We start from the raw sequence: 26,303 nt of genomic DNA on the forward strand, positions 1-26,303 counted from the left end.
GTAAGCGTTTACTTTTTTCTTTCATTTTTGAATGAATCAACAGAACTAACTTCAGAATATATTTTCATAATGTAACTCTTGCTGAAGCGGTTGCCCATTACCGGTCTTTAGCCCTCTATCAGATGCAATCCATATTTTCATAGATCATATTGTAGTATGTGACATGCTCAATTAATATGATGGACTCATCAACTTAGCTCCATTCTTCATAGAGGAAGAGACAAAACCTTCAACTGCCTCTAACTTTTGAGCAGGTCCTTAGATTGAGTTGAATTTTTTCTTTTTATTAAAAAAAAAAAAAAATAAATAAATAAAAAAATGAAGTAGGTATCTCAAAGAAATTTATCAATTTATACGTAACAAAGTTGAAAACATTTCGTGTAGTACCAATTACAGCCACTTTTCAAATGTATAAAGAGGAAAAATTAAGTTCGGCCATGATTTCTTAGTGCACAACAACTCCAGCAAAATGAAAACTAGTATTCCAGATTCTATTCTGAATTTCCTTTAGTGCACAACAAACCCTTTTGTTGGGGATATTTTGATGTCAGGAATGGACCAATAGACAAGGTACGAATTTAAGCATTCTAATACATGTTTCTTGACCAGAATTTCATGTAGAACACAATTCGCGCAACGAAAATTACCAAAATCAACTCCTAACAAAGATATTAACGTTTATATTTCACATTGGTTACGAGGAGTTTGAACTGCCCGCTCACAAGAAACTCAAAGCTCTACGTGAGTCAAATCGTGCACTACAACGGTTTCAGCAAACTTCTCAATCAAGCGTTGCTCATTTCCCACCATGTGCTGCTCATTTCCCACCATGTGCTGTTCAATCTATAAACAACTTGCAATAGTTGAGCTAAAGCGTCAAGATTAAGGTTGCCAGATTTTAATATCGCAGAGACTGTCATGATAACGTTTAGCGCGCGATGTGAGTCACGTGGAGCATTGAGTTTTCATGAGCGGGTGGTTTGAATTCACGCATCAAGAATCATTAAATATCTTCATAACGAGTTGATTTCGGTAATTTTCGTTGTGCGCATCGTGTTCTACGTGAAATTCTGGTCAAGAAACATGTATTAGAATGCTTAAATTCGTACCTTGTCTATTGGTCCATTAATCTGCGTCCTGGTTACGGTGCTCGCCTTTTCTGCCCTTTGATTGGGGGGGGGGGGCTCCAAGTAGTGGAAGCAGGGTCGCACAGGCAACCGGGAAGTGGGAGCACCAGGAAAATCTCAATGGCCTGGTCTGCCTGGTTGATATCCAGGGTGATTTTGGATTGGTATATCAAGAGTCTGACATGCAAAGACTCTATTCAGTGTTGAATGTTGTCAAGCATAGCCAGATTAACATCGAAAATTTTTATTCCCTCTTCTCCTTCTCTCAAATTTTGACCTTTCAGTTGCTTTTTATAGATTTTTTCTGTTGCTCTCTTTGCCTTAAAAGACTTCTCTGAAACTGAGGCTTAAAGTTTGGTCAAATGCGGTAAGCTCAAACTTTTGTCAGGAATGTTTCTTTTTCCCATTGTTTTTTTTCGAGCAGTGTTTCTATTACCCAATGGCCTTGTCTTCTAATTCTAACGAAAGTGCTAAACATAGTATGGTTGCTTTTGCACTCAAATTTATTCTGTCTCAGTAGAGATTCAATTAATTCTGTCATGTAAGATGCAGCAAAACTTGACCAATTTGCTCTCCTTGACATGTTACTAGTTCATATTGCAATGTACGCTTTTACAAAATTATGATTTGATTACATTGCTCTTTATCCAACCTCTCCTCCCCCCTGTTCTGTAGCCTTTAATCCTCCCCATTGGAATTTTGCTTTTAAATGAAAATTACTAAAAATAAAAATTCAAACGCAACAGGGGCAATCCCTTTTCTTCTTGAGGTCAATATTGTTCAGATTGAGATCACTTAAATGCTAGCCCATAAATGTTAATCCGGAAATTGATCTTTTGGAACCTTTTTTGGATGCTTAATTCTCAATATCAAACTTTTTAAAGGTGAAATTTATTTTCCTAACGATGAATGCTCCTAGCATCATCAGCTTGTTTGGATGTTCCAGGATCATGTCAAAGACCTGTCAATATCCAAAGGTGCCCATATTTATACCCTCTTCATTTCAGAATTTGATGCATTGAGTCGTCTTGGCGTGTTTGATCCTCATGCGTTTGTTCGAAACCACTTCCAATCTGAAAAACTCTTCTTTTTACCAACTGCTGCCATTGGACAACAATTGATTTCACAAGTAGAAGCAACTGTTGAAGAGACATTAGCTACCGGTTCTTTCACAGACATAATGGTACCTTCTTTTTTTAGCCATCCATACCAGTTTTTTTTCAAACCTAAATTATTGGTCCTAAGCTGGACCAATATTCAAAGTTTTTTTTTTTTTTTGCAGAACTCACAAAAAAATTTGAATTATTATAGGGGCACTACGACTAAGATTTGGCTAGGAAATGAGCTTAATGCAAAAACGGCTTTTTTCGCCCCCCCCCCCTCCCTTGGAATTTCGTCAATCTTCGTCTATTGATTACTCATACATGACAGCTTCTTTTCCCAAATTTTCAGAGACCCCAAAAAATTGGGGGGGGGGGGGGTGGAAGCCAAAACCTGTGAACCTCAATATCTCTCGAACGCAAAAAGATATCGAGGTCTGGTTTGGACGAAAAATCGTCTAAAATTGCATACTTTTGGATTCTAAAGGTCAAAATCCGGAAATTCGGTTTTTGTGTCAAGAAAATGTCTTATAAACGAAGAATTTACAAAGTACTCAATTTTTTATTTGACCCAAAACCAGTTTTTTAAATTGTTCGTTTTTTTCCGCATCCAATCAGTGGTCCATTAAGCTGGGGAACCGAAGGATTCAAGAGTTATGGATGATCGAAGTTTCCGCTTAACGCGCGCCGACCGATTTTCGCACGCCAAACTATGGTTCCAGAGCCTAATCTGGGTATTAATAAATCAGATTTAATATTCAAACCGTTCAAAATACATTTTTAGAGATTCTTGAGGGTTGCTGAGTTAAAAAATTACAGATACTTCCAAAAATTCACTTTTTTTCAGCGCTACTTGAGAAGCCCACCTAGTGCCGACCGATCAGCCGCTCAGATCCTCAGCGTTGTTAAGTACAGTGCTTCTGATCACAATGTCATAAACCCTCCACGCATAATTATTGCAGAGCTTGAGATTATGCAATTTTGGTCAATTTAAAACTAATTTTAGATTTCCAGCTTTCTCTAAATCGTGTGGAGCTCTCTTTCCATTGCAGTGTAAATATCTTATAAAAAATGCAAGTCATGGAACCACCTCAACAAAAATCTAGGAAAACATTAGTTTCATCAGTGTGCTCCACCAGAAAAGTTTTTAGTCCATAAAGCGGAAAGAAGAAGGGAATGGTCATTTTAAACCTCAGTACCTACTCAATATGTGCTCAAATAATTATTATGTTTTCCTTCTCCAGGATGACTTGCCATCTGTTTTTGAGCCTGAAGATGGAGCCGTGATACTCAAAGAAGCATTGAAACGAAGCAAACTGAAACAACAGCCTCCGATATATTTAGAAACTATTGTAATGTCTGAAGAGTATTTTGATAAAATCATCCAATTTGTCAGAGAAAATTTGCTTCATAAAAATGTTGAATCAGTAAGTCCTCAGAAATTGTTTGTTCAAATGTTGATCAGTTTTGAACCTCCAAATCAGAAATCCAAATAATATACTTCTGTGAGGAGAAGAATTGAAGTTCCATAGAATATAGTTAATCCTGAAAATTTTACCTTGCAAACAGCGACCATTTGGAAACTTCTATGATCAGCTCACAAATGAGAAATTAAGATCAGTCATTTACATTTCTGCGTCATCACGGATCCTTCATAGGTACTGGCCGTGCAGAAACCTAACCCTGTACTGGTTACCAGCTGCTCCCAGCAGGCTTATTATTGAAATTGATAGACAAATAAGAAAGGCAAAATGGGGTGATCCTACCGTTTGAAATAGGTGGTTGTTGTAGATTAAGGGAGAAAAAAAATGGACGAACTACTGAGTTCCTCGTTGATTGCCGTTTGCAAGTCTATTACTTGCCTTGTTTGTTCATCGCAACCATCCCTCTCAACCAATAGGATTGCTCCATTTTTTCTTCGTCTCTGACTTCGTTCATTAATTTCAATAATAAACCTGCTGAAGGTGTGATTCTTTAGCTATAGAGGTAGGGTGTTATTATCAACTTGTGCGATAATCTAATCGAGTTTAATCTGTTTGGCCCTGTCAAGGAGGCACTTTTGCAAATTTCCAACCCTCTCATTATGCATTATTGTCACTATCACTTCTTTCTCAATGTTCAGTTTTTGTTTGTTGGCAATTTTTCTTTTTGTTGTAAAAAGCATCTTAATTTCAGGCTGTCAACTCCGGTGACTTTCTAAAAGCAATTGCAGACTCCAGGCTGAAAGGAGCAAACCCTGAAGTGGAATTTAAAGATGTAAAAGCTAATCGGAAAGATGAAAGACGGAAAGTTGCATCAAGTGGTAAAGGAGGAGGTGGTGCTCAGGTAATTCAGAAATTTGCTACCTTCAATTGAAGTGTATCAAAAATACTGTGCTACTGTATGATATCAATTTTGAAAAATAATGGTACTATTAGGTCGGTTAAGCCTTTTCCATGTAAGCGCAATTTGTGAAACTTGGAGCAAATTTGTTCATCAAACTGGGGTTACATGGAAGAAGTTCGTCCTTTCCGAAAACTGCTCTCATGAAGGCAGGGTCTTTTTTTTCATTCTTTTTATTCTCTCATTTGAAAGTACATACTAAGTTATTGGTTTTTTTCTAAAAACTTTTTTCCGAGCTCTTTTCTTAAATTTTGGAAATTGCCAGAAAAGGTCACTCAAAATAAGTTAAAACAATTAGGGTAGTGAAAAACAGGGTTTAAGCTGCGTGTTTGTTGCGTTTAAATATATGTGTCACAATCGATATGGAGTCCATAGTGGAAGAATACATAGCAGCGTTGTTATGTTTCATTGATCAGCAGAAGGTTATAGGCTAGGACTTGTCATTTTGAGAAATTCAACTGTTCTTTAACATACTTATTGGATATCCCTATTGCTGCATTTGCCATGGTCCCTTCTTTCAGATAGTCTTAACATTATCATGTTATAGCAGAACTGAGACCTCACCTCAAACGAGATATGAACCATGCTTCTAATGGCAGTGTGGTGGCTATGAAATAAATGGAAAACCAGTCCTCTCTGTGGAAGGAAGAATTCGTGTGGCACCAAAGAGCCTTATGCAAAAACGGCCAAATCCCCTGTAGCTCCGATTGCTTCCATTTTTTAGTATGCTATTTCACCATAACAAAGGGTCCCGTTTCTGATACTTTCAAGTCCAAAAAGAATTTTCCCGCGCTTTGGCGGCGTTGCCAAGCTGCAACCTTAAAAATTCGATAACTTTTGAACCAATTGAGCTATTGATCTGCGGTTTGCGCTAAAATTCTTTAAAAATTATGAACTTTTCTTTTATGTATGATTTTTGGATGGAACGTAACATTAAACTTATGATTCACCTCTTTTTTTGGATTTTTGATCCGTTGAATTTGACATGTTCGTAAATACCCAATAAAGCTAATTTTTTATTTTAAAAAAATATGTCCAATTGATTCCTCGTCTGATTCCGCATCTATCGATATGTCATACTCGGCGGGGAAACGATTGGTATAGAAGCTATGACCATTTTTATACGCGGGTTTCGACGCGCCGTACCCATTACGCACCGTTACAACCGTCCTGGGCTCCTCGCCGCGTGGCCTAGCGACTGATTCATCGACTTTACGCAACTTTTTAGTTTTAACTGACTTACTGAAGAGATAATTTGTAATAATAAAGTTCTTGTGTCTAGTGATTTGTTGTTCTAACCCATAGTTAATAGCTAGTTCTAAGTGTCAGAGACCATCCAGGCAAACGAATAATTTAGAATAAGTAGAAATGGAATGTTGATTTCAGCCAAGTGTTTTATGGTTGACGAAAGTTTAAAGACGATTATTTCCAATGTTTGAAATTCAAACAAAATGATGTAAAATAATCTTGCAAAAAAAAGTGAAACATAGGATAAAGTACCTCAAGAGTAAGCTAATTAAAACAGGTGAAAATAAAACTACCTATGCTAGGTTTCTTAATATGATTTAAATATGGTAAGTAATTTAAAGTAAACGTCACCCATTGAGATAAATTCCCACATTCGTCGTCTGAATCATCCTTGGATGTGTCCTTTAAGAAAAGTTTGATCTGGTATTAGTGCCAATACAAATATTCTGCCGGTGCCTTGAGTCCTGCATGACGGCCGAAACCTAGGTACCATATGATGACAATCGCATGTGCACAGTGCCTAATTGTTCTGGCTCCATTCATGCACGTACATAGCAGGTGGCCACTGATGACATTGTTCGTTTATTAAGATAAATTAATATAAACACATTGTAGATCTTTAGCAATTTGTGTCTTGTCAATAATCTACATTTCAAAAAAACTGGATCAACAACATGTATTCCTTGATCTAAAAAATTTGGTTGGTAGCTGTCCTTGCTTTGAAATTCATATTTGCCGCAAGCAAAATGATCTGCTATGTCAGATCTTGCGAGATGTAACTGGTATGATCCACAAAATTGTTTAATATCTTCCGTGAAGTTGCTGAAAGTACGTCCGGCTCCTCCAATTTTCTAAAGTTTTTACTTTTTCGAATTAGGCCCCTAGTTTCCACGATTTTATGCATCAGATTTGGCTCGTTAATTTTTGCCAACATTTCCAATGCCACAGTTTCACTGTTCTCGTCACTGTAATTCCTACGAAAAAAAGCGTTGTGAATGGCGGCTGTTATTCTTAGATCCGTAAACAAAGATTTTTTGTAAGATTATTTTATATCATTTTGTTTGAATTTCAAACATTGGAAATAATCGTCTTTAAACTTTCGTCAACCATAAAACACTTGGCTGAAATCAACATTCCATTTCTACTTATTCTAAATTATTCGTTTACCTGGATGGTCTCTGACACTTAGAACTAGCTATTAACTATGGGTTAGAACAACAAATCACTGGACACAAGAACTTTATTATTACAAATTATCTCTTCAGTAAGTCAGTTAAAACTAAAAAGTTGCGTAAAGTCGATGAACCAGTCGCTAGGCCACGCGGCGAGGAGCCCAGGACGGTTGTAATGGTGCGTAATGGATACGGCGCGTCGAAACCCGCGTATAAAAATGGTCATAGCTTCTATACCAATCGTTTCCCCGCCGAGTATGACATATCGATAGATGCGGAATCAGACGAGGAATCAATTGGACATATTTTTTTAAAATAAAAAATTAGCTTTATTGGGTATTTACGAACATGTCAAATTCAACGGATCAAAAATCCAAAAAAAGAGGTGAATCATGAGTTTAATGTTACGTTCCAAAAATCGTTCATCCAAACGTTACGTTCGTTACGTTCATCCAAAAATCATACATAAAACAAAAGTTCATAATTTTTAAAGAATTTTAGCGCAAACCGCAGATCAATAGCTCAATTGGTTCAAAAGTTATCGAATTTTTAAGGTTGCAGCTTGGCAACGCCATCAAAGCGCGGGAAAATTCTTTTTGGACTTGAAAGTATCAGAAACGGGACCCTTTGTTATGGTGAAATAGCATACTAAAAAATGGAAGCAATCGGAGCTACGGGGGATTTGGCCGTTTTTGCATAAGGCTCTTTTGCACTTGGACGCTGGATTCTACATAGGCTGTCCAAAAAGTACCGAGACTGGTTCCATAACTCAAAAACCAAGATAGCTAGAGGCTTGATCTTGGTCTCATTTGAAAGATCAATTCAATATCTATCGATTGAGACCAAGATCAAAACTTTCGGTCAAGCATTTCAAAAGTTACGACACTGTTTGTAAAAAAAATATCTGGACCCCCTACCGTTTTTAATGACTATTTCCTCTTGCCAGTAACACTCTCTAAATTATTAGTCGTGCAGCGAAGCCGTATAGACTCTAGGTTTCGCCGGAGGCTAAAAAATGTTCACACTTTTAGGCTAAGTCCAAGAGGAGAATTTTCGAGGAACCAAGTAACATATGAAATATTGATATCGGTGCATTTTGGCCCAATGGAGATGTTGCATGTGGGAGGAATTTGCAATTTGACTGTTGATTCTTGTATGAAAGTTCGCGAGGAACACGATGGTGCCACTGGTTTTCTCTGAAATCATCTCCCAAGCTCAAAAAAAGCACTCAAGTTGAGGCCAAAATGGAGGGGATATCCCACCCTACCCTGAGAGTCCACGTCTACATGAAGACAAACTCACCATGCAGAGATAGGGAGCAAATACATTAGCAGGGTTGCCGTGTTTTCAGTTTTGGAGTCCCCACATAAATTGGCAGCCCTGTCAATGTATTAGCTCCCTATCTTTGCATGGAGAGTTGGTGCTTTTTAGCTGAATTTCGGCCAATAGGATCTTTAATGATTTATCAGTAATGGATGTTTATGTTGATTAATTATTACTGTCTGAAAGTGAATCCTGTGGGAGAATATTATAGGGTTGGTTCAAACAAGTTTTAGAATTTTTTTCTTTAGCGCTAATGGACCCTAAGCGACAACTTCAATTCATCGAACTAAATGTTTTCAATGTTCATAACCATTTTTTAATTGTCAGAACTCACTAGACCACATTATATTCATGATGAATTTAAAGAATATTGCTGTCAAAAGTTGAGTTCTCCTTCGATTTAGCACTTTTTGTCGTTACCTTAAAGACCATACGGAAAGTGCTAAATCTACGGAAAACTCAACTTTTCATAGCGATATTCTTCAAATTTATCATGAATATAATGTGGTCTAGTGAGCTCTGACTTTTAAAAATGGGTATGAATATTTAAGGCTTTATTTTCCTCGAATTTAAGTGGTTTTTCAGAGTCTACGGTAAGAAAAAAAGTCTAAAACACGTTAAAAGTTACTTGAACCTACCCTGTAATGTTGAGCTATGACTTCAACTTTCATGAACCCTTACTTGTGCCTTTCAGCTTGATTTCGCTAAACGGAATTATTTATGATTGAAGTCATGGTTGAGTTTACTATGCTGATAAAATATCATTGGAAAATTTAGGTTTCACCATCATAGTCTTCTAAAAATAACCATCAGCATTACTGCACCAACCAAAATCTAGCCCAAAAAAAAAAATAATTCGGCTGAAAAAGTGGGAGAAGTTGGGATGTGCAGTCTTAAAATAAAAATACTTAGCTGTGATTGGACGTAGCTTTGCTTTTATTGAGACTTTCAAATTTTATGAATAAAAAACAGTAAGCGTTTAGCAAAAACAGTTAGTTCTGTCCTTACCCATAGACCATACGAATAGAGCTAAATCGAAGGAGAACTTAGCTTTTGACAGCGATGCTCTTCAAATTTTTCATATACCTATACAATGTGTTCTAGTGAGTTTGGATGGTAAAAAATGGTCAGGAACATTTAAAGCTTTATTTTCCATGAACGTAAGTTGTCGTTCAGGATAGATTCTGACCACTAGATCCTTACTAGAGTAAGGAAAGAAAGTCTAAAATCGTTAAAAGTCACAGAAAAACGCGAAAAAAGAAAAAAGTCGGAAAAGGAAGTCAAATTTACATAACAATTAAATTAACATAAAAATTTCGTAAAAAGTATTGGAAATTACGAACAAATGTATTTACGTAAAAACTGTATTAAAAAGAAAGTTAATTTTAATTAAGAAAAATAATCTTGGTAAATCAATTTCTCACGTAAATTTGACTCAAACTTCATTTAAAAAACAGGACCGGATTTACCTACTTGCCGCCCATGGGCCGGATTTACCTACTTGCTGCCTATGGGCCACCTGTATTTTGCCGCCCCCTTCTCATTCGTTTCGAAACATCAATAAAAAACAACTTAATCGGCCCGAAACAGTAACAGAGAAACAACTTAAAACGGGACTAAGGCCGCAAATAATAAAAAGAAACACATAAAATATAATAAGAAACCCGGGACGTTTCGCAGGGATCACACCCGCATTTTCAACCGGCAAAACAAGAAAAATTAAAAGAAAGGACACTATGCCCCTCACTACTAGCAAAAGTTCGCACGGAACTTTGCGCGAAAGTTAAGTTCCGTAAACATGTGTTCCGTAACTATGTGTGAACAAGGCCTTCCATTTGTAAGAAATGAAGGTAAAAATTATGCAAGAACAAACATAAATGTGGTTTAATAATTTTAACTTCCGCCGGCGCGCCGCGCTGACCGCACTGTGTTTGGCACAATGCGTGAAGTATTCGTACAGTCTTGCAGGCGCTGTGCGTTTCACGCCGACCGCCGCACAGTGGATTGAGTCAATTAGAGGGGTTGGACATGAAATTTTTGACAAAAACTGCAAATGTTGATGTTTATTTCGTCACATTTTAAAGTTCAAGGGGTGATACTGGAAGAAAATATCACGAGAAAACCAGTGGAACAGCTTGCAGAACATTAGGTTCTTGTATAAACGGAGTTATGAGCGTTTTAAGTTCCCAAATTTTTTCCGACCTCTCTCATTGACTCGATTCACCGTGCGCCGCGCTGAGGGCTTCTCCTTTTTATCTCAAGTCCTCATCATCATTGCTGCACCGCTCCATGCCAAATTGCGTGTTTAGTTTCTCTCTTAACTCGACTAATTAAAGGTGCTGTCTCTTGTGTCACCGAAAGACGCTTTCTCGTTTGTAATTTTTTTTCCTGAATCCGATTTTTTTTAAACCTACATTTTAAAAAAATGCAAAATGCGCCCCCTGCGTTAAGAAATGAGAGATGCTGTACTCCATTTCCTAATGCATCTGACGAGTTTTTCAATTAAAAAGGAACGTATGACACTCCACAAATAAATCACGTTTGAAGCGCAAACCGGAAAAAACACGATTTGTCAAAAGTATTCATTAAGTATTGCACTTTCCACAGAAGCATATTGCACAAAAATGTCACTGTAACGACTTCCGGATATGGTTGCGACCAACTTAAGGCTCAAAATTTTGATTTGTTCGCTCCCTAAAAAAAATGGTCCATCTCTGTAACTGTGCTCACCAAAACTAACAAAGATCCCAGGGTCACATGCTGTCCGTGGTCCCGGAGAGAGGTGATTTATATTATTTAATTGTTTTTTAAATAAACTTATGCTAGGACACTATCCCTAAATAGCAAACAGACTAATCTGGCTCCAATGCTTCGAGCTCTGCACGTGTGCACTTGAGTTTTTCGTTTTTATTACTCTCGCCAGGGTCGGCCTGCCCAGGGCCGAAGGGGGCCCTCCTCCCCCCTGTAACGAGGCAAATCCCGTTTCTTCAGAGGCACATACGTCCTCTGGTATAAGATAAGCCAACGTTACTGTAGTTGCCAGAATGAGCTCGCCGGGATCCTGGATTCGGGCGCCAATTTTAAAAATGAATTTGAAAGAGGGGAAGAATGATCAAAAATCTCGTGTCTCGAATTTACAAAAAGAATGTCCTTTTATTAGCTAAATTTGTGAGGATCCTACTCAACCTACACTCAAAATGATGATAATAATTTAGCCGAAATGCCACTCACTAACGTGCACCTCAAGGCTTGAAATTTCAGGATACATTTAAGAGGAGAGGAGGAGTGAAGCTGGGCGAGATGCTACTCACTAACGTGCACCTCAGCACAGAAGAAGAGAAAAGAGGAAAGGGAATGGACAGAGGGCTCGACGAGATGCCACTCACTAACGTGCACCTCAAGTCGAGAAAAAGAGTTAGAAAAGATGAGAGAAGAGTTGACCCTCCGGAGAGGAGAGGGTGATGAACAATGTTTGGCTTAGAGGGCTATCAGATTGATTTAAAGCTCTTGGAAGACGATCTCGACATTCATTGCAATATTTTTGTTACAAGAAAAATGAATTAAAATATAAAATTTACAGAAATGGACGTAGGAAAATTTCCTACAGACATTTATAGTAGTTTAGAATTTTTTACAATTTTTCGTTTTGGGTAAATCTACGGAAAACCCTGATTTCGCAGTCCAATAAGCATATTCGAGAGAGAAAAAGGAGAGAAACAGTTTTCCATTTCTTCTCATTATTCAAACAGCTGATGTACCGTCACCGGGCGTCGCGGCGCGGTGTCGCCAAGCCGTGACACATTTGTCGCTTTTTTGGTCTACGAAAGAAGGGAAAAAACTTAAAACGAAGAATGAAATTCTTCGTTACAAATCTCCTCCTTTTCGAAGATGAGGAGACTGCTGTCTTGAAGCTTAAAATATACATTTTGTAAAAGGTATACACAAAAAAGTTGAGATACACTAATTTCAACTTTTAGGGCAAAATTCCCAAGACAATTCACAAAGTTACTTCATCCTGAACAAAATTACGAAAAAGATTCTATGAGAAAAAATAGAGGAAAATTTCTGCATGATTTTACAGATTAGTTACAAAAGGAAGACACATGACAATGACATGAATTAGCATGTTAGACTGAAAATTTACAGAGGATTAACAACGAAAACATCGGCAGAAAATTTAATGGACAAAAGCAAAAATCAGAAAAATACAAAACTGGCCATTAGGTAATTCAAATAGAAACTGGAAAAAAAATTGTTTTAGTTGAGCTGACCATAAATCCATAAACTAGACGTGACCCTTACTGCAATAGTTTTACTGTTGGTTTTTTGTCTTCCATGTGTCTGATAATGAATCGGTCCAATTATCAACTGACTGAGAGCATCATAACGTCCCATGTAGACAATAATATCTTTGATTGAGATTTTGCGAGAAATTTCACAGCAACCATACGTCGCTCAACTCATAAAATTGTTTGGAAAGCCTGTCAATGAGGAATTGGACAACAACACCCTTGCTAAATCCATAGCGCAATAACCAGGTGGCCAATACTACTGAAAAAAACTGAGTTCCAAAATCACACAAAAGAGTTAAGACACTGGAAATTACAACTGGAAGAATTCTACGTATTTACTTTGTCTCACTACCACTACTGACACTAAGTAACTCCCATCTCAAAATAAAAGATTTGCCAGGTTCATTTAAGATTCCTCAAGTGATCCTATAAATTCTTAATATTTATCAAGACAACATTCCACGACTGTAGGTAAACCCTAAACCCTACTTTAAAACCAACTATGTGCAGAACTACATCTTCAGGGTGCGCAATAGATATACGCGGGTCAAAGCTTCAACTTTAAGGCTGTAATAATGTAGCCAAATTTCAAGATTACGGAAACAGGTTGTCAGAAAAAAAAAATATGCTGGTCATTCATAAAATGTCAGGTTCATAACTAAAGTGGATCAGCAATTCTACAATCTAGCCGTTGGTGCATTGACATCACAAAACCGTCAATTCCAAATTCACACCAGGCGTCACAAAAAAAGAAATATTGCTTGTCCAAAACACAAATCAATGAAACCGACTTAAATCATCATACATTAAAAATTGACCCCACACTGTTCCAAATTTCAAGTGATAAAACGCATAAAAAGTAATCATCTTATTCAGAAAGAAAATAAGTGGGAAACATTACCACCATTACATTTAACGAAGTAGTTCGAAAGAATTTAAAATTTAAGGATAAAATTTACTACCCTCTGTGAACATTTTCTAGGGCGTGCTTCAAAGCTCCTACGGGTTTAAAAAAAAAATAAATCATATTTTCCAAAGAGTACAGGGTTCGTATAGAAAATGATTGGTTTCAAGACTTTAAAAAATTTCAAAGTTTCAATGGTTTCAAAAATTAAGTTTCAAAATTCGTAGAAAATTCAAAATTAAAATCTCTCGTAATGACACATTCGCGTATGCCAGACTCACAAGTTTAGCTAACAAGACATTCAGGGGTACAAAGAGCCGTATGCAAAAACGACATTTTTCGCCCCCCCACTAAAACTTATTCAAACTTCGTCTATCAGTTACTAATACTGGAGCGCTTCTTTCCCCAAATTTTCAGACCCCCAAAAAATTTTGGGGGGTTGCTAGGGGGGGGGGGGGTGGAAGTCAAAACCTGTGACCCTCGATATCTTTCGAACGAAACAAGATATTGAGGCCCGGTTTGGACGAAAAATCGTCTAAAATTGCATACTTTAAGATTCTAAAGGTCAAAATCCCAAAATTAAATTTTTAACTTAACGTATGTGCTTTTTTTCAGTTTTTGAGGAAAAACAATTTCTTTTAAACAGATTAGACGGAAATTTCACATTTTTTGATTTGAACTAAAACCAGTTTTTTAAATTGTTCGTCTTTTTCCGCATCCAACGAGTGGTCGTATAAGCTGGGGAACCGAACGGTTCCGGAGTTATGATCGATTGAAGTTTCCGCTCAACGCGCGCCGACCGATTTTCGCGCGCAAAAAAGTCGGATTTGACTGTTATTAAATCAGATTTAATGTTCAAACTGAGCAAAATGCATTATTAGGGACTCTTGAGGGTCGCTGAGTCCAGAAATTACAGATACTTCCAAAAAATTCACGTTTTTAAAATTACAGCTCCGTAGCGCTATTTTAGAGGCCCACTGAGCGCCGACCGGCCGCTCAGTGGTCCTGTACGGAGCTGTAATTTTAAAAACGTGAATTTTTTGGAAGTATCTGTAATTTTTGGACTCAGCGACCCTCAAGAGTCCCTAATAATGCATTTTGCTCAGTTTGAACATTAAATCTGATTTAATAACAGTCAAATCCGACTTTTTTACGCGCGAAAATCGGTCGGCGCGCGTTGAGCGGAAACTTCAATCGATCATAACTCCGGAACCGTTCGGTTCCCCAGCTTATACGACCACTCGTTGGATGCGGAAAAAGACGAACAATTTAAAAAACTGGTGTTAGTTCAAATCAAAAAATGTGAAATTTCCGTCTAATCTGTTTAAAAGAAATTGTTTTTCCTCAAAAACTGAAAAAAAGCACATACGTTAAGTTAAAAATTTAATTTTGGGATTTTGACCTTTAGAATCTTAAAGTATGCAATTTTAGACGATTTTTCGTCCAAACCGGGCCTCAATATCTTGTTTCGTTCGAAAGATATCGAGGGTCACAGGTTTTGACTTCCACCCCCCCTAGCGCCCCCCCAAAATTTTTTGGGGGTCTGAAAATTTGGGGAAAGAAGCGCTCCAGTATTAGTAACTGATAGACGAAGTTTGAATAAGTTTTAGTGGGGGGGCGAAAAAAGTCGTTTTTGCATACGGCTCTTTAGATAAGGTTCAAAAGAAGTCCCAGTTCGCGGGCTGCCACTTTGTAACGAGGCAAATCCCGTTTCTTCAGAGGCACATACGTCCTCTGGTATAAGATAAGCCAACGTTACTGTAGTTGCCAGAATGAGCTCGCCGGGATCCTGGATTCGGGCGCCAATTTTAAAAATGAAATTGAAAGAGGGGAAGAATGATCAAAAATCTCGTGTCTCGAATTTACAAAAAGTATGTCCTTTTATTAGCTAAATTTGTGAGGATCCTACTCAACCTACACTCAAAATGATGATAATAATTTAGCCGAAATGCCACTCACTAACGTGCACCTCAAGGCTTGAAATTTCAGGATACATTTAAGAGGAGAGGAGGAGTGAAGCTGGGCGAGATGCTACTCACTAACGTGCACCTCAGCACAGAAGAAGAGAAAAGAGGAAAGGGAATGGACAGAGGGCTCGACGAGATGCCACTCACTAACGTGCACCTCAAGTCGAGAAAAAGAGTTAGAAAAGATGAGAGAAGAGTTGACCCTCCGGAGAGGAGAGGGTGATGAACAATGTTTGGCTTAGAGGGCTATCAGATTGATTTAAAGCTCTTGGAAGACGATCTCGACATTCATTGCAATATTTTTGTTACAAGAAAAATTAATTAAAATATAAAATTTACAGAAATGGACGTAGGAAAATTTCCTACAGACATTTATAGTAGTTTAGAATTTTTTACAATTTTTCGTTTTGGGTAAATCTACGGAAAACCCTGATTTCGCAGTCCAATAAGCATATTCGAGAGAGAAAAAGGAGAGAAACAGTTTTCCATTTCTTCTCATTATTCAAACAGCTGATGTACCGTCACCGGGCGTCGCGGCGCGGTGTCGCCAAGCCGTGACACATTTGTCGCTTTTTTGGTCTACGAAAGAAGGGAAAAAACTTAAAACGAAGAATGAAATACTTCGTTACACCCCCTTCCTCCTCTTACAGTTACTCTCCGGAGCTTCGGCTCCGGTGTGGCCGCAGCCGTTGCGCCGCGTCATTTTTGTGGGAACATTGATCAGCGTTTCGAGTAAGGCTCAGTTCGGGTGCGATATTCTATCGTCTGGCGACTGGCCGCTACGCGCCCAACCCCCTCCCCCTCCGTCCCTAAGACACTCCGCGCCACCAGGCTATCGATATTTTAGACCAAAATATTGTATCGATATTTCAACGTTGATATATCGTCCGTATCGATATGTTATGGGTAGTCTAGTCAAACCGGGTAATGTCGACATTACCCGGGTAATGTCGGCAATAATTGACATTACCCAGGTCGTTTTGGTCAGGTTAGGTTAGGTTAGGTTATACTACCCGCCATCCCACCCCTTAGTCGTCAGGGAGGGCCGCAGACGGGACCGGCTGGACCTAACCTAACCTAACCTAACCTACCCGAACCTAACCTAACCTACCCGAACCTAACCTAACCTAACCAAAACGGCCCGGATAATGTCAATTATTGCCGCCATTACCCGGGTAATGTCGACATTACCCGGTTTGACTAGATTACCCGTAACAGATACATTTATCTCTAGAAATATCGAATCGATTTTTCTTTCTTTCTTCTGCTAAGTTGTGTATTTTACACCTCGAAAAATCGGAAATTATGGTCAATTTTTCATAGTTCGAATTTCGGATTTCGCTGGCCAGGTCGTCTACGTCACAGGGTAAACAAACCTCAAGATGCAAATACCTCCTTTTTTTCTCTATGTAGGTATAGGACTTTTCGCGTGGCTGCTCGACGGTTTGTTAATCTGTGGAGGTTAAGCTACATTCACGCGTCGCAAGCAACCTGGCGCGTCTGCTTCTTGCTACTGCGAGCGCGCCTTCATTCCCTCCCGCACGCAACAAGGACAACCGCGATGATAAAGAATTCCATTCGGCGAAATCGAGCCGAGAGCAGGCACCACGAGTATATACATTATGGGTTATTTTAGTAATGGGTGGGATTTTATTTAAAATTTCTAGGAATCCTAGGTATAGTATTTACTGTAGTAAACAATTATCATTTATTCCATCACTTCTTCGGATTATTCATTTTTAATCAATCTATATTCATGTGAAGTGTAGCTCATCTGCATTTTTCTTTCCTTGGAACCTAAATGTATATTATGAGTTTGAATCCATCAGAAACTAAGTCAGTCAAAATCAAATTTTACTACGTACGAAGTGAAAACGATTTGTATTTCGCAAATCAAAGTGATAATTAAAGCAACCAAACTGTGTCAGAAATGTTCCCAAATTACTAGGTAAGGCTTTTATCAGCTCATTATCTGATCCAATAATTTCAATTGTGGCATTTCATTGCGGCATGTCGCCGCACGACTTCTATGATACTCCAAGTCTCACATATATAATTTGAAAGGGGGGGTCTGGGGGGGGGGGGGGCGGCGCCTTCTCAGCAGGTAGCTTTTGCTACTTGTTAATGATCAGTGCACGGTTCTTTTGCAACTAATCATGGCAAAACCTAATTGATTTGGAAACACTGTCAAGCCGTCGTCGTCCGACTACGGGTATAAGGGTTCCAAGTCCACGGGGAAAGAATCAACCGTCGGTCAGCCACCCCTAAAAAACCCGGGAAATATTCCGCAGTTGTTGACAGTTCACAGTGCGTGCGTGGTCTACGCTGCAGATAGTGAGTGATTTTGTTTCTGTGTTCGAAATTTTTGATACCACTGCTTTACCTCTTTCCATGATGGTATCAAAAATTTCGAACACAGAAACAAAATCACTCACTATCTGCAGCGTAGACCACGCACGCACTGTGAACTGTCAACAACTGCCGAAAATTTCCCGGGTTTTTTAGGGATGGCTGACCAACGGTTGATTCTTTCCCCGTGGACTTGGAACCCTTATACCCGTAGTCGGACGACGACGGCTTGACAGTGTTTCCAAATCAATTAGGTTTTGCCATGATTAGTTGCAAAAGAACCGTGCACTGATCATTAATAATTTAGAGAGTGTTCCCGGCAAGAGGAAATAGTCATTAAAAACGGTAGGGGGTCCAGATATTTTTTTTACAAACAGTGTCGTAACTTTTGAAATACTTGACTGAAAGTTTTGATCTTGGTCTCAATCAATAGATATTGAGTTGATCTTTCAAATGAGACCAAGATCAAGCCTCTAGCTATCTTGGTTTTTGAGTCATGGAACCAGTCACGGTACTTTTTGGACAGCCTATGTATGTATGGAGAGAAAGATTTGGGAATGAAAAAATTTCCTTCTCCACTTGTAGAACTTCGATATATTTCAGTTAGGCCGAAAACTTGCGAATCTTGTGGAGAATTTTAAATTAAAAGGTCCTTGGTCAGAGTTAGAAATAGGCTCCAAAAGTGACCAAGACCTTACAATTTGTTTATTTATTTGTTCTTTCAATGCATCGATCATGTTTATACCATTACTTGATGCTTATTCTCCTTTTAGGGCCGAGAAACTAAAACAAAATCGACCAAAAAGAAATATTTAAATCGGGGAAAAGCAGCTCAAGATAGTTCTGATGAGGACTTAGCTGATATGAAGAAACCAAGTGCTGGCATGTATGAATTTTTCACCCTCAAAGATGTCCAATCCACTGTTAAAGAAATACTGCTTCAGTCTTCAGAAGATACTGACTATGATACTACTGAGTTATCCAAAGAAATATCTTTACAAATTTACCCGTAAGTTCTGTCTCAAACAATCTTTTCATTTTTAAAAAATCGGTTTCATATTCTGAGCTTCTAGTCCAGGCGCCTGGTAAGTCTACCTGGAATTTTGGGCACACAGCGATTTTCTTGGCTTACGAATCCGAATCTGAAGTTTCCTACCGCGTATCTGGTGAGCATTTTCCGCCATTTTGAAAAAATGGCCTAAAACGGCCTTTTTTTGCGTTTTTTTTAAATAGCGGCTACGCATGAGAAAAAATCCCGGATTTAGCTAATGTTTTGAATAGCTGACAAAATTTGGAAGAAAATGGTATATGAATATGCTAGGTTTGCTCAAAAATTGAGGAACCTCGGATCTCGGAACTTTGGAACGCTTCGGAACTTAGCTGACCGCGGCGAGCAAGATCGCGCGTTGACGGGCTGCGCCGCGAAAATGTGAATGGGCGCGATGTTCACGATGCTGTATGTTCCTCAATTTTTAAGCAAACCTAGCATATGTATACACCATTTTCTTCCAAATTTTGTCAGCTATTCAAAACATTAGCTAAATCCGGGATTTTTTCTCATGCGTAGCCGCTACACAAAAAAAAAACCGCAAGAAAGGCCTTTTTAGGCCATTTTTCCAAAATGGCGGAAAATGCTCACCAGATACGCGGTAGGAAACTTCAGATTCGGATTCAGCGACCCAAAAAACATTCAGTAAGCCAAAAAAATCGCTGTGTACCCAAAATTCCAGATAGCCTCATTTTTAGCTACCAGGCGCCTGGACTATTCTGCAGCATTTCTGCTGAGTGAACAATTAAATCAGTGATTCTGAACAGAAAAACTGATGCACCAACAAATCGGAAATTCAGTTTCTGATGATTTGGTATTGCTTATACATAGATGCCTCGTGGAGCTGATTATCGAGCAGAAAAACGTTTTCTTTCTCTCTTATATTATTCCTTTTCTTTCTTACTTCTGATGTCTCGTTTTCATTTACTTCTTTTTTTTCTCTTTTCTTAATTTTGCTTCCCCTTCATTATTTTTCTTTCATGTTTTCATACTTCATTTTATTTTATTTCCCTCTCCTTTTATTCTCCTCTATTTTTCTCCTCCCCATTTATTTTTCCTGCTCTTTTTTTTCTCCACTTTTTCCTAATTCTCCTCCCCCCCTCTCATCTCCAACTTTTAATAATCTCTCTCTTTAATCTCCCTCAAGGAAGACAAGACCAGTTGGTCCTATTGTTGCCAGCCTAAATAAACTTTCTTAAATCTAAAATCTATATCTTTTATTTTTCTGTTTCCTCTCCTTTCTGTAATTTTTTCATTCTTGTTTATTCGTTTCACTTTTGCATTTGCTTTTATTTTTGATCTTTTCCACAATATCTCTGTTTTCATTTCTTCTTTCTCGCTCCTTAATTTTTTTCTCTTTTATTTTTTCCTCCTTGTTCGTGCTTTAATTCTATTTCTTTCCCCTTTTCTTTCCCTTTATTATTTTCTTTCTCTCTTTATTTTTTAATTTTTTATCTTCTCTTTTTTTCTTTTGTGTTCCCCTTTCATCTTCCCCTGCTTTTTTCTTTCCATCGTTCCTTCTTTTGTTTTTGGCTCCACATTTTTCTTCGACTTTTATTTTCTTTTGTATTACTTTCCGTTTTGATTTTTTCTTTCTGTCGTTCCTCTCTTTTTTAATTTCTGTCCTTCTCCTTTATTCTGTATTTGCTCTTTTTCTCCTTTTTATTATTTGTTTTTCTTTCTTTTTAATTATTTTCATTGTTATTTTATTATTTTTCCTTTTTATCATTTTCTGCTCTTTCATTTCTCTATTTCTCTCGTTTTTTTCCTTTCTCTTTTGATCATTCCTCTTTCTTTTATTTTTTCTTTCCCTTTAATTTTTTCTTTCTTTTGATTTTTTCTTTTTTTCTATTTTTCCTTTTAAATTACTTTTATTTTGGAATTTCTTAATTTTGCCACTTGGCCCCTTTTTTCTCTCTCCTTCTTTTATTATTCATAGTATTTAGTTAGAATGATTCTGCTTGAAAGTCCAGAGGGCGGCAACCTTTCTGGCTGGCTGTAGAGGTTTGCTGTTTCAGTAAGCTTGGAACAGCTATTTTCCTCAACACTTGCCTCAAGAATAATATCAATTTATTTTTTTATGTCCCAAGATTTGTTTTTCGCATAGAAAAGTCAACTTTACTCGTAATATTTTTTTATTTACTTTAATTTTCAGAGCCCTGAACAAAGAAAGCTTTTCTCTAGCAACAGAACTATGTGAGAAAAAAATTGCTGACTCATCTTCTAATCGAAGAAAAGTTGCTGTCGATATTCAAGAACGGCTCACCACTCTCTTCAACGACATAAAGTTTTATGAGAAAGGAACTAAGCATTTTCAGTCAAAAGATATTCAAAAGCAGCTCATAAAATATCTGTTAAAAACTTTAGGAGCAGAGTTAGTCAATTTAATTTTTCACTACGTATGTGTAATAGATACAGAGCCGAGTACAATTAGTGCTGAGGTAAGTTCCTGTTCTGTCCCAGATTTTTTTCACCTGTAAGTGAGAGTTTACAAGTTTTTTCACTATTGTTCATCATTATGTTGTTTACACTGTGGATCACATTTTTTTCTTTATGGTTAGACTCGAAGACAAGAACAGCTTCTCAGACCTTTCAGATTAATTCTTCAATCAAATAATCAGCATTGGAATGAGTCAGAGGTTCTGAAGTGGACAAGTTGTGGCCAATCTTCCATTGTTAGACCATCGGCCAAGGAAGTCTGCCCTATTTCAAAATTTGGAGCTTACTGTAGTCTGAATAAAGTCGAGTTTTCTAATTATGGAGTGCTAACTTTTAACTTTGGACTGATGAATATAGTTTGACTACATTTTGCGATGAGGATCCACCATTCTTTGGCTCCTCCTGAGAACAACGTATGTGTCATTTGTTTCCACTCACAGATAGGTGCTTTTATTGGTGAACAGGAAATAGTGTTTCTTTATTACAAAATGAAGTCTACCTATTCTTTTGAATCATTTTGGTGGTTTAAAGTTTATCCATGTATTACATGTATTTACTATTTGGCAGTTCTTGCAAGTCGGCAAATCCGTTTTCCCTTCATTTAAATCTATCATGAATAATTAACATAGAGTACCTAGAATTGTAATGTAAATGGGAGAGCTAGCGCCACTTTTAAGCATTTTCCAGGTCCTGAATTCTGAGACTCCTGTATCATGCCGGGTCACATTTTCGATACATAATCGATAGCTTTCGATACATGGGGACCCAGCCATCAGATGTAAACAAAAAAGATAGGAATTACTACTTATTCTACATTCCTATTTTGTATAAAAAACGTGACCAAAGCTCGGCAAACACGAAACGGGCTCGAAACTCGTCAACGAGAACATGGCACCAGCTCTCCCATTTACATGACGACTCTATGTACTCTATGATAATCAATTCCAGGAGAGGTGTTTTCATCTATTTTAGTTACAGAACAATAGACCCAAGAATGGAGAACCAGAAAGTATTGAAGTATAATTATTACAAGATCAGACAGGTTATACTTAATATTTTTAGAGGTATATTCTTAGCTGAGCTGTGCACCGCATTGCCATGTAAGGTCTAAAAATCTACATACTCCCCCAGCTGATCATTCCTGATCAGTGGTCGAAATTGGCAACACATACAGCTCCATCACAGCTCGGACAATAACTGCTTTCTGGGTCTTCACTGTAACTACTCGCACACGACCGTCAGCTCCCTGATGTAGCTTCTTGACTCTCCCTAAGCTTCAAAACATCAGCGGAGCTTGTTCATCTTTTATTACACCTAAAGAAACGAATTTTGATGCCACGGTTATCTTTCAGCGATTTAGGCTTGCGTTGAAGGCTTCGTAAATACTCTTTTTTCCATCGTCTCCAACAGTTTTTACTATCATCATTGAATTTTTGATACACTGATACCACTGTGTGGCTTGATGCATCCAAAGTGGTTGCCGCGGGTAGTGCCGTCAGTGGTCTGTCTATCAAGGAGTGGCTAGGAGTCAATGCTGTAATATCAGTAGGGGACATGGACAAATGTATTGACAGTCGAGAATTAAGAGTTGCCTCAATTTGTACGATTAGCGTTTTGAGTTCTTCACCCTAAAATACACGAGATCTGTTTACTCTATACAAATGATTTTTAAATGATTTTTTGTGAATAGAAATTTCCCAAAGACCTCCATGATGAGAAGACTTTGTTCGATTAAAATTTCATGTTATCCCATTTCGAGTCATTTATTTACACAGTGCTTGATTGTCAAATAAAGTAGTTCGTTCATTGTTTGCTCCGGACAAACGTTTTAGCATTATCCGTGAATATTTCTGATGGCAGCCCTCTTCTGAAATAGGGCCTTATTCTTAGGCATTCTTAGGGAATTATTCTTGCCTTATGTTTGACAGAAGCCACAGTGGTGGAGCATGAAGATGTCTAATATGTTCTTGCAAGAATTACAGTTCTGTAAATCGGTGTTTTGCTGGTAATAACATTGGATATCTTTCGTTATGACATATAACACAGAATTCTGTAACCTTCCTTCCACTCACAGTATTCCAATTTCATCTTGGAACCGAGACAGGGTTTTGATATTGCTGGAACTTAAAACAATACCGTGGTTCTTTGACAAATGAGCAATTTATTCGGAAAATGATTCTACTGGAATGATTCTCTTGCATCTTTCCTTTGCCAACTCAAATTCAAAGGAAGCGATATTTCCATTTTCAAATTTTAAACTTGTAGTTGTACTTTGACTGTAGCTTGTAGTGTCTGATTCGCTTTGTTATAAATGTCCTCTACAACTTCTGAGTTAACTTACTCTCTGTCCGGCAAGAACAGGGGTTATGGATCTCGAATAATCTTTGCTTCAAACGATGCCCAGGAGCCTTTTCATTGTCATATTTATCAATCAAAGCTGCCCATGCTGCTGAGTAATACTTCTCATCAAATTCTAATGTCTTGATCAATGCTGCTGCCTTACGGGTCAATGAGTTCTGCAAGTAGTGAAATTTGATGATGTTCATGAGTGCAGCATTGTCATGAACTAATGTTAGAAACATATGCTTATATGTGTGCCACTCTTTCTGAATACCTGAAAAATCTTGTAATTTTGGTGCTGTCAGATGTGATCCAAAAGCACTTTACTGGAATACAGGCTGTGCGATAGTGTCTCGTCTTTGATCCATATTGACTTGGTTTTTGCTTTAACCTCATGAAATTTCTTTTTAAACTCCAACCTTCCGGATTTAATGTTCGCAAATTCTCTCACAGTGCAAAAATACTGCTCTAGAAGTCATGTAAGGTCTTAATACCTAAAAGAGGCAACCTGCCTCCATAAATATCATTGTTTTACAAGTATCAAAAGAGGCAATACCTAGTTTTTCCAAATTATAAGCATTGCCCGTAAATGTGTTCTCCGATAGCTACAATTGTAAGTTCAAGTAAGAAGATAATCTTCTATTTTATGACAAGTACGTATCACTCACTGGACTACTGAGCAACCTCTTTTTCTCTCTCCATACCCTAAGCTTCTTTTTCTTATCCGTCTAGATGCGAATGAAACTCATTGCAGAAGCAGAGGATGAAAATAGAAATATTCTATCAAAACTGAACAAGTCCCTAGGAAGCGATTCATTAGAAGATTTTGTCTCTGTTGTTGAAGAAACATTAGCAGCCATTAGAGTTGTTATTAAAAAGCAAGACAAGAAAAGAGAAAGGTAAATGTGAAATTCTTATTTCAATGTAGATCTGAGTATCTTATCAATATTTTTAGACGTTCTAAGGTATAGACTCAGGTTTCTTGAGGCTGTTACAGTAAGCAATATTGTAAATAAAGAAAGTGTAATAGTATGATACGTTCTTGAAAAGGACCCTGCACACTCCTCATGGGAAAGTGCATCACGATCGATTTTTAAAGTTTTTATTGTATTCAATTCATCTCATGATGCTGATCAAAAGTCATCATTGCGTCAACTTTCTACGATTCACTGTTTTCGCACAGTACGCCCAGAACGTTTCAATTATTCGGTGATAAAGAGTCAGAAAGATTCCTCATTTCAGCACTCGAGTGAACAGTCCGCTGTGTATCAACAAGGAAATCAGGGGAACTCCAGCACTGAGTGGCAGTCTTATCTCGGATTCTGCACGCCTTTTTGCTTGACCATCCAAATCAGCTTCGTGAGGAGCATAAGAACAGGAAAGTCGGAGAAAAACAGAGAACGTCAAACGGACGAGAGCGGGAGGGAGATAGACCCAGAGTAGGTAGGAATAGATAAGAAGACAAGACACTCGGTACGTTTTACCTTAATTCACATCAGACCTGTTCTCGAATGCCTTGTTCTTTTTGACTCTTTATCGCCGAATAATTGAAGCGTTCCGGGCGTACTGTGCGAAAACGGTGCATTTCAGAAAGTTTGCGCAATGATGACTTTCGATCAGCATCTTGAGGAGAATTGAATGCATTAAAAAAATTAAAATCGATCGTGGTGCACTTTCCCATTAGGAGTGTGCGGGGTCCTGTAGAGAAGAATTTGAAAGGGTCGTAAATTTTTCGCAACTATGGAAAGTCAAGCGAAGCTGTCAGGCCCTGAAGTTTTTGTTTTTTCAAACATTTAGAATGACTTTAATTTCACCTATGCCTTTCATTAGGCGAGCTTGAACTTTGCACTTAACGTCTGGTGAATAGTGTTTCCATGCCCACATCCTTGAAATGTCAGTTGATCTTTTTGCCAAAATCTTCAGGAAGTCAATAAATTTTAAAATTGACAGAAACTCACTACCGTGTATTGAATCTGATCTTCTCCGCATCTGATTTCTCATTAAAGGAAAATAAAATGAAATTTTGTGTCAGACAAAGCAAGTTTAGCCCTGAGAAAGATGAATCTACCAATTGACATAGAAAATGATCCATAGAGTGTATCAATTTTTTTTTTTTTTTTAATGTTTTTAACTTTCTGATCTTTTCCTCTGATTATTTTTTAAATGAACGGTTGCGCATGAGACATTCAAGTAAATGGCATCATGGCCTGTAGTTCCAAGTTAAGGCTGTAACAGTTTTTTTTTTTTTTGTCCATCAGATCCCTAATCATGGCACATAAACAGGCTCTTTTGTCTGAAATGGATGGACTGGAAGAGCCAGCAGCTGTCTTACACTTAGCTTCTCTAGTTCTGTTTCAAACTGTAACGCAGAGCATGCTTCATGCGTCTGGCAAGTTTGTCTCTTCGATCCTTGCATTCTTGGAGCCGCATTTGCCACCAGATACTTTTTCCCACCTCAGAGAATTCCATGGTAAGCTATTATTGATACCATTTTTCCCATTATGTCCCATGTTGTGTTATTTCATATTTTTTTTTTTTTTTTTTTTTTTTTTTTTTTTTTGTCGATTGGGCCTGTATTGCTGGTTTTTATTTTAACACCATCTGTAATACCT

The 26,303-nt window shown here is 37.8% G+C and overlaps 1 protein-coding gene across 1 annotated transcript in view; it reads left to right on the forward strand.

The window, feature by feature from the left end:
- Positions 1-26,303, forward strand: part of Ufl1 (UFM1 specific ligase 1) — a 54,325-nt gene that overhangs the window by 21,140 nt on the left and 6,882 nt on the right. The window contains exons 6-12 of the mRNA XM_019051545.2: positions 2,135-2,310; positions 3,472-3,654; positions 4,403-4,552; positions 18,638-18,873; positions 21,068-21,353; positions 24,424-24,590; positions 25,950-26,161. Of these exons, the coding sequence (XP_018907090.1) occupies positions 2,135-2,310; positions 3,472-3,654; positions 4,403-4,552; positions 18,638-18,873; positions 21,068-21,353; positions 24,424-24,590; positions 25,950-26,161 (1,410 nt within the window). The remainder of the gene's footprint in view (positions 1-2,134; positions 2,311-3,471; positions 3,655-4,402; positions 4,553-18,637; positions 18,874-21,067; positions 21,354-24,423; positions 24,591-25,949; positions 26,162-26,303) is intronic.

The sequence above is a fragment of the Bemisia tabaci genome, chromosome 2, assembly GCF_918797505.1.
Source record: "Bemisia tabaci chromosome 2, PGI_BMITA_v3".
NCBI lineage: Eukaryota > Metazoa > Arthropoda > Insecta > Hemiptera > Aleyrodidae > Bemisia > Bemisia tabaci.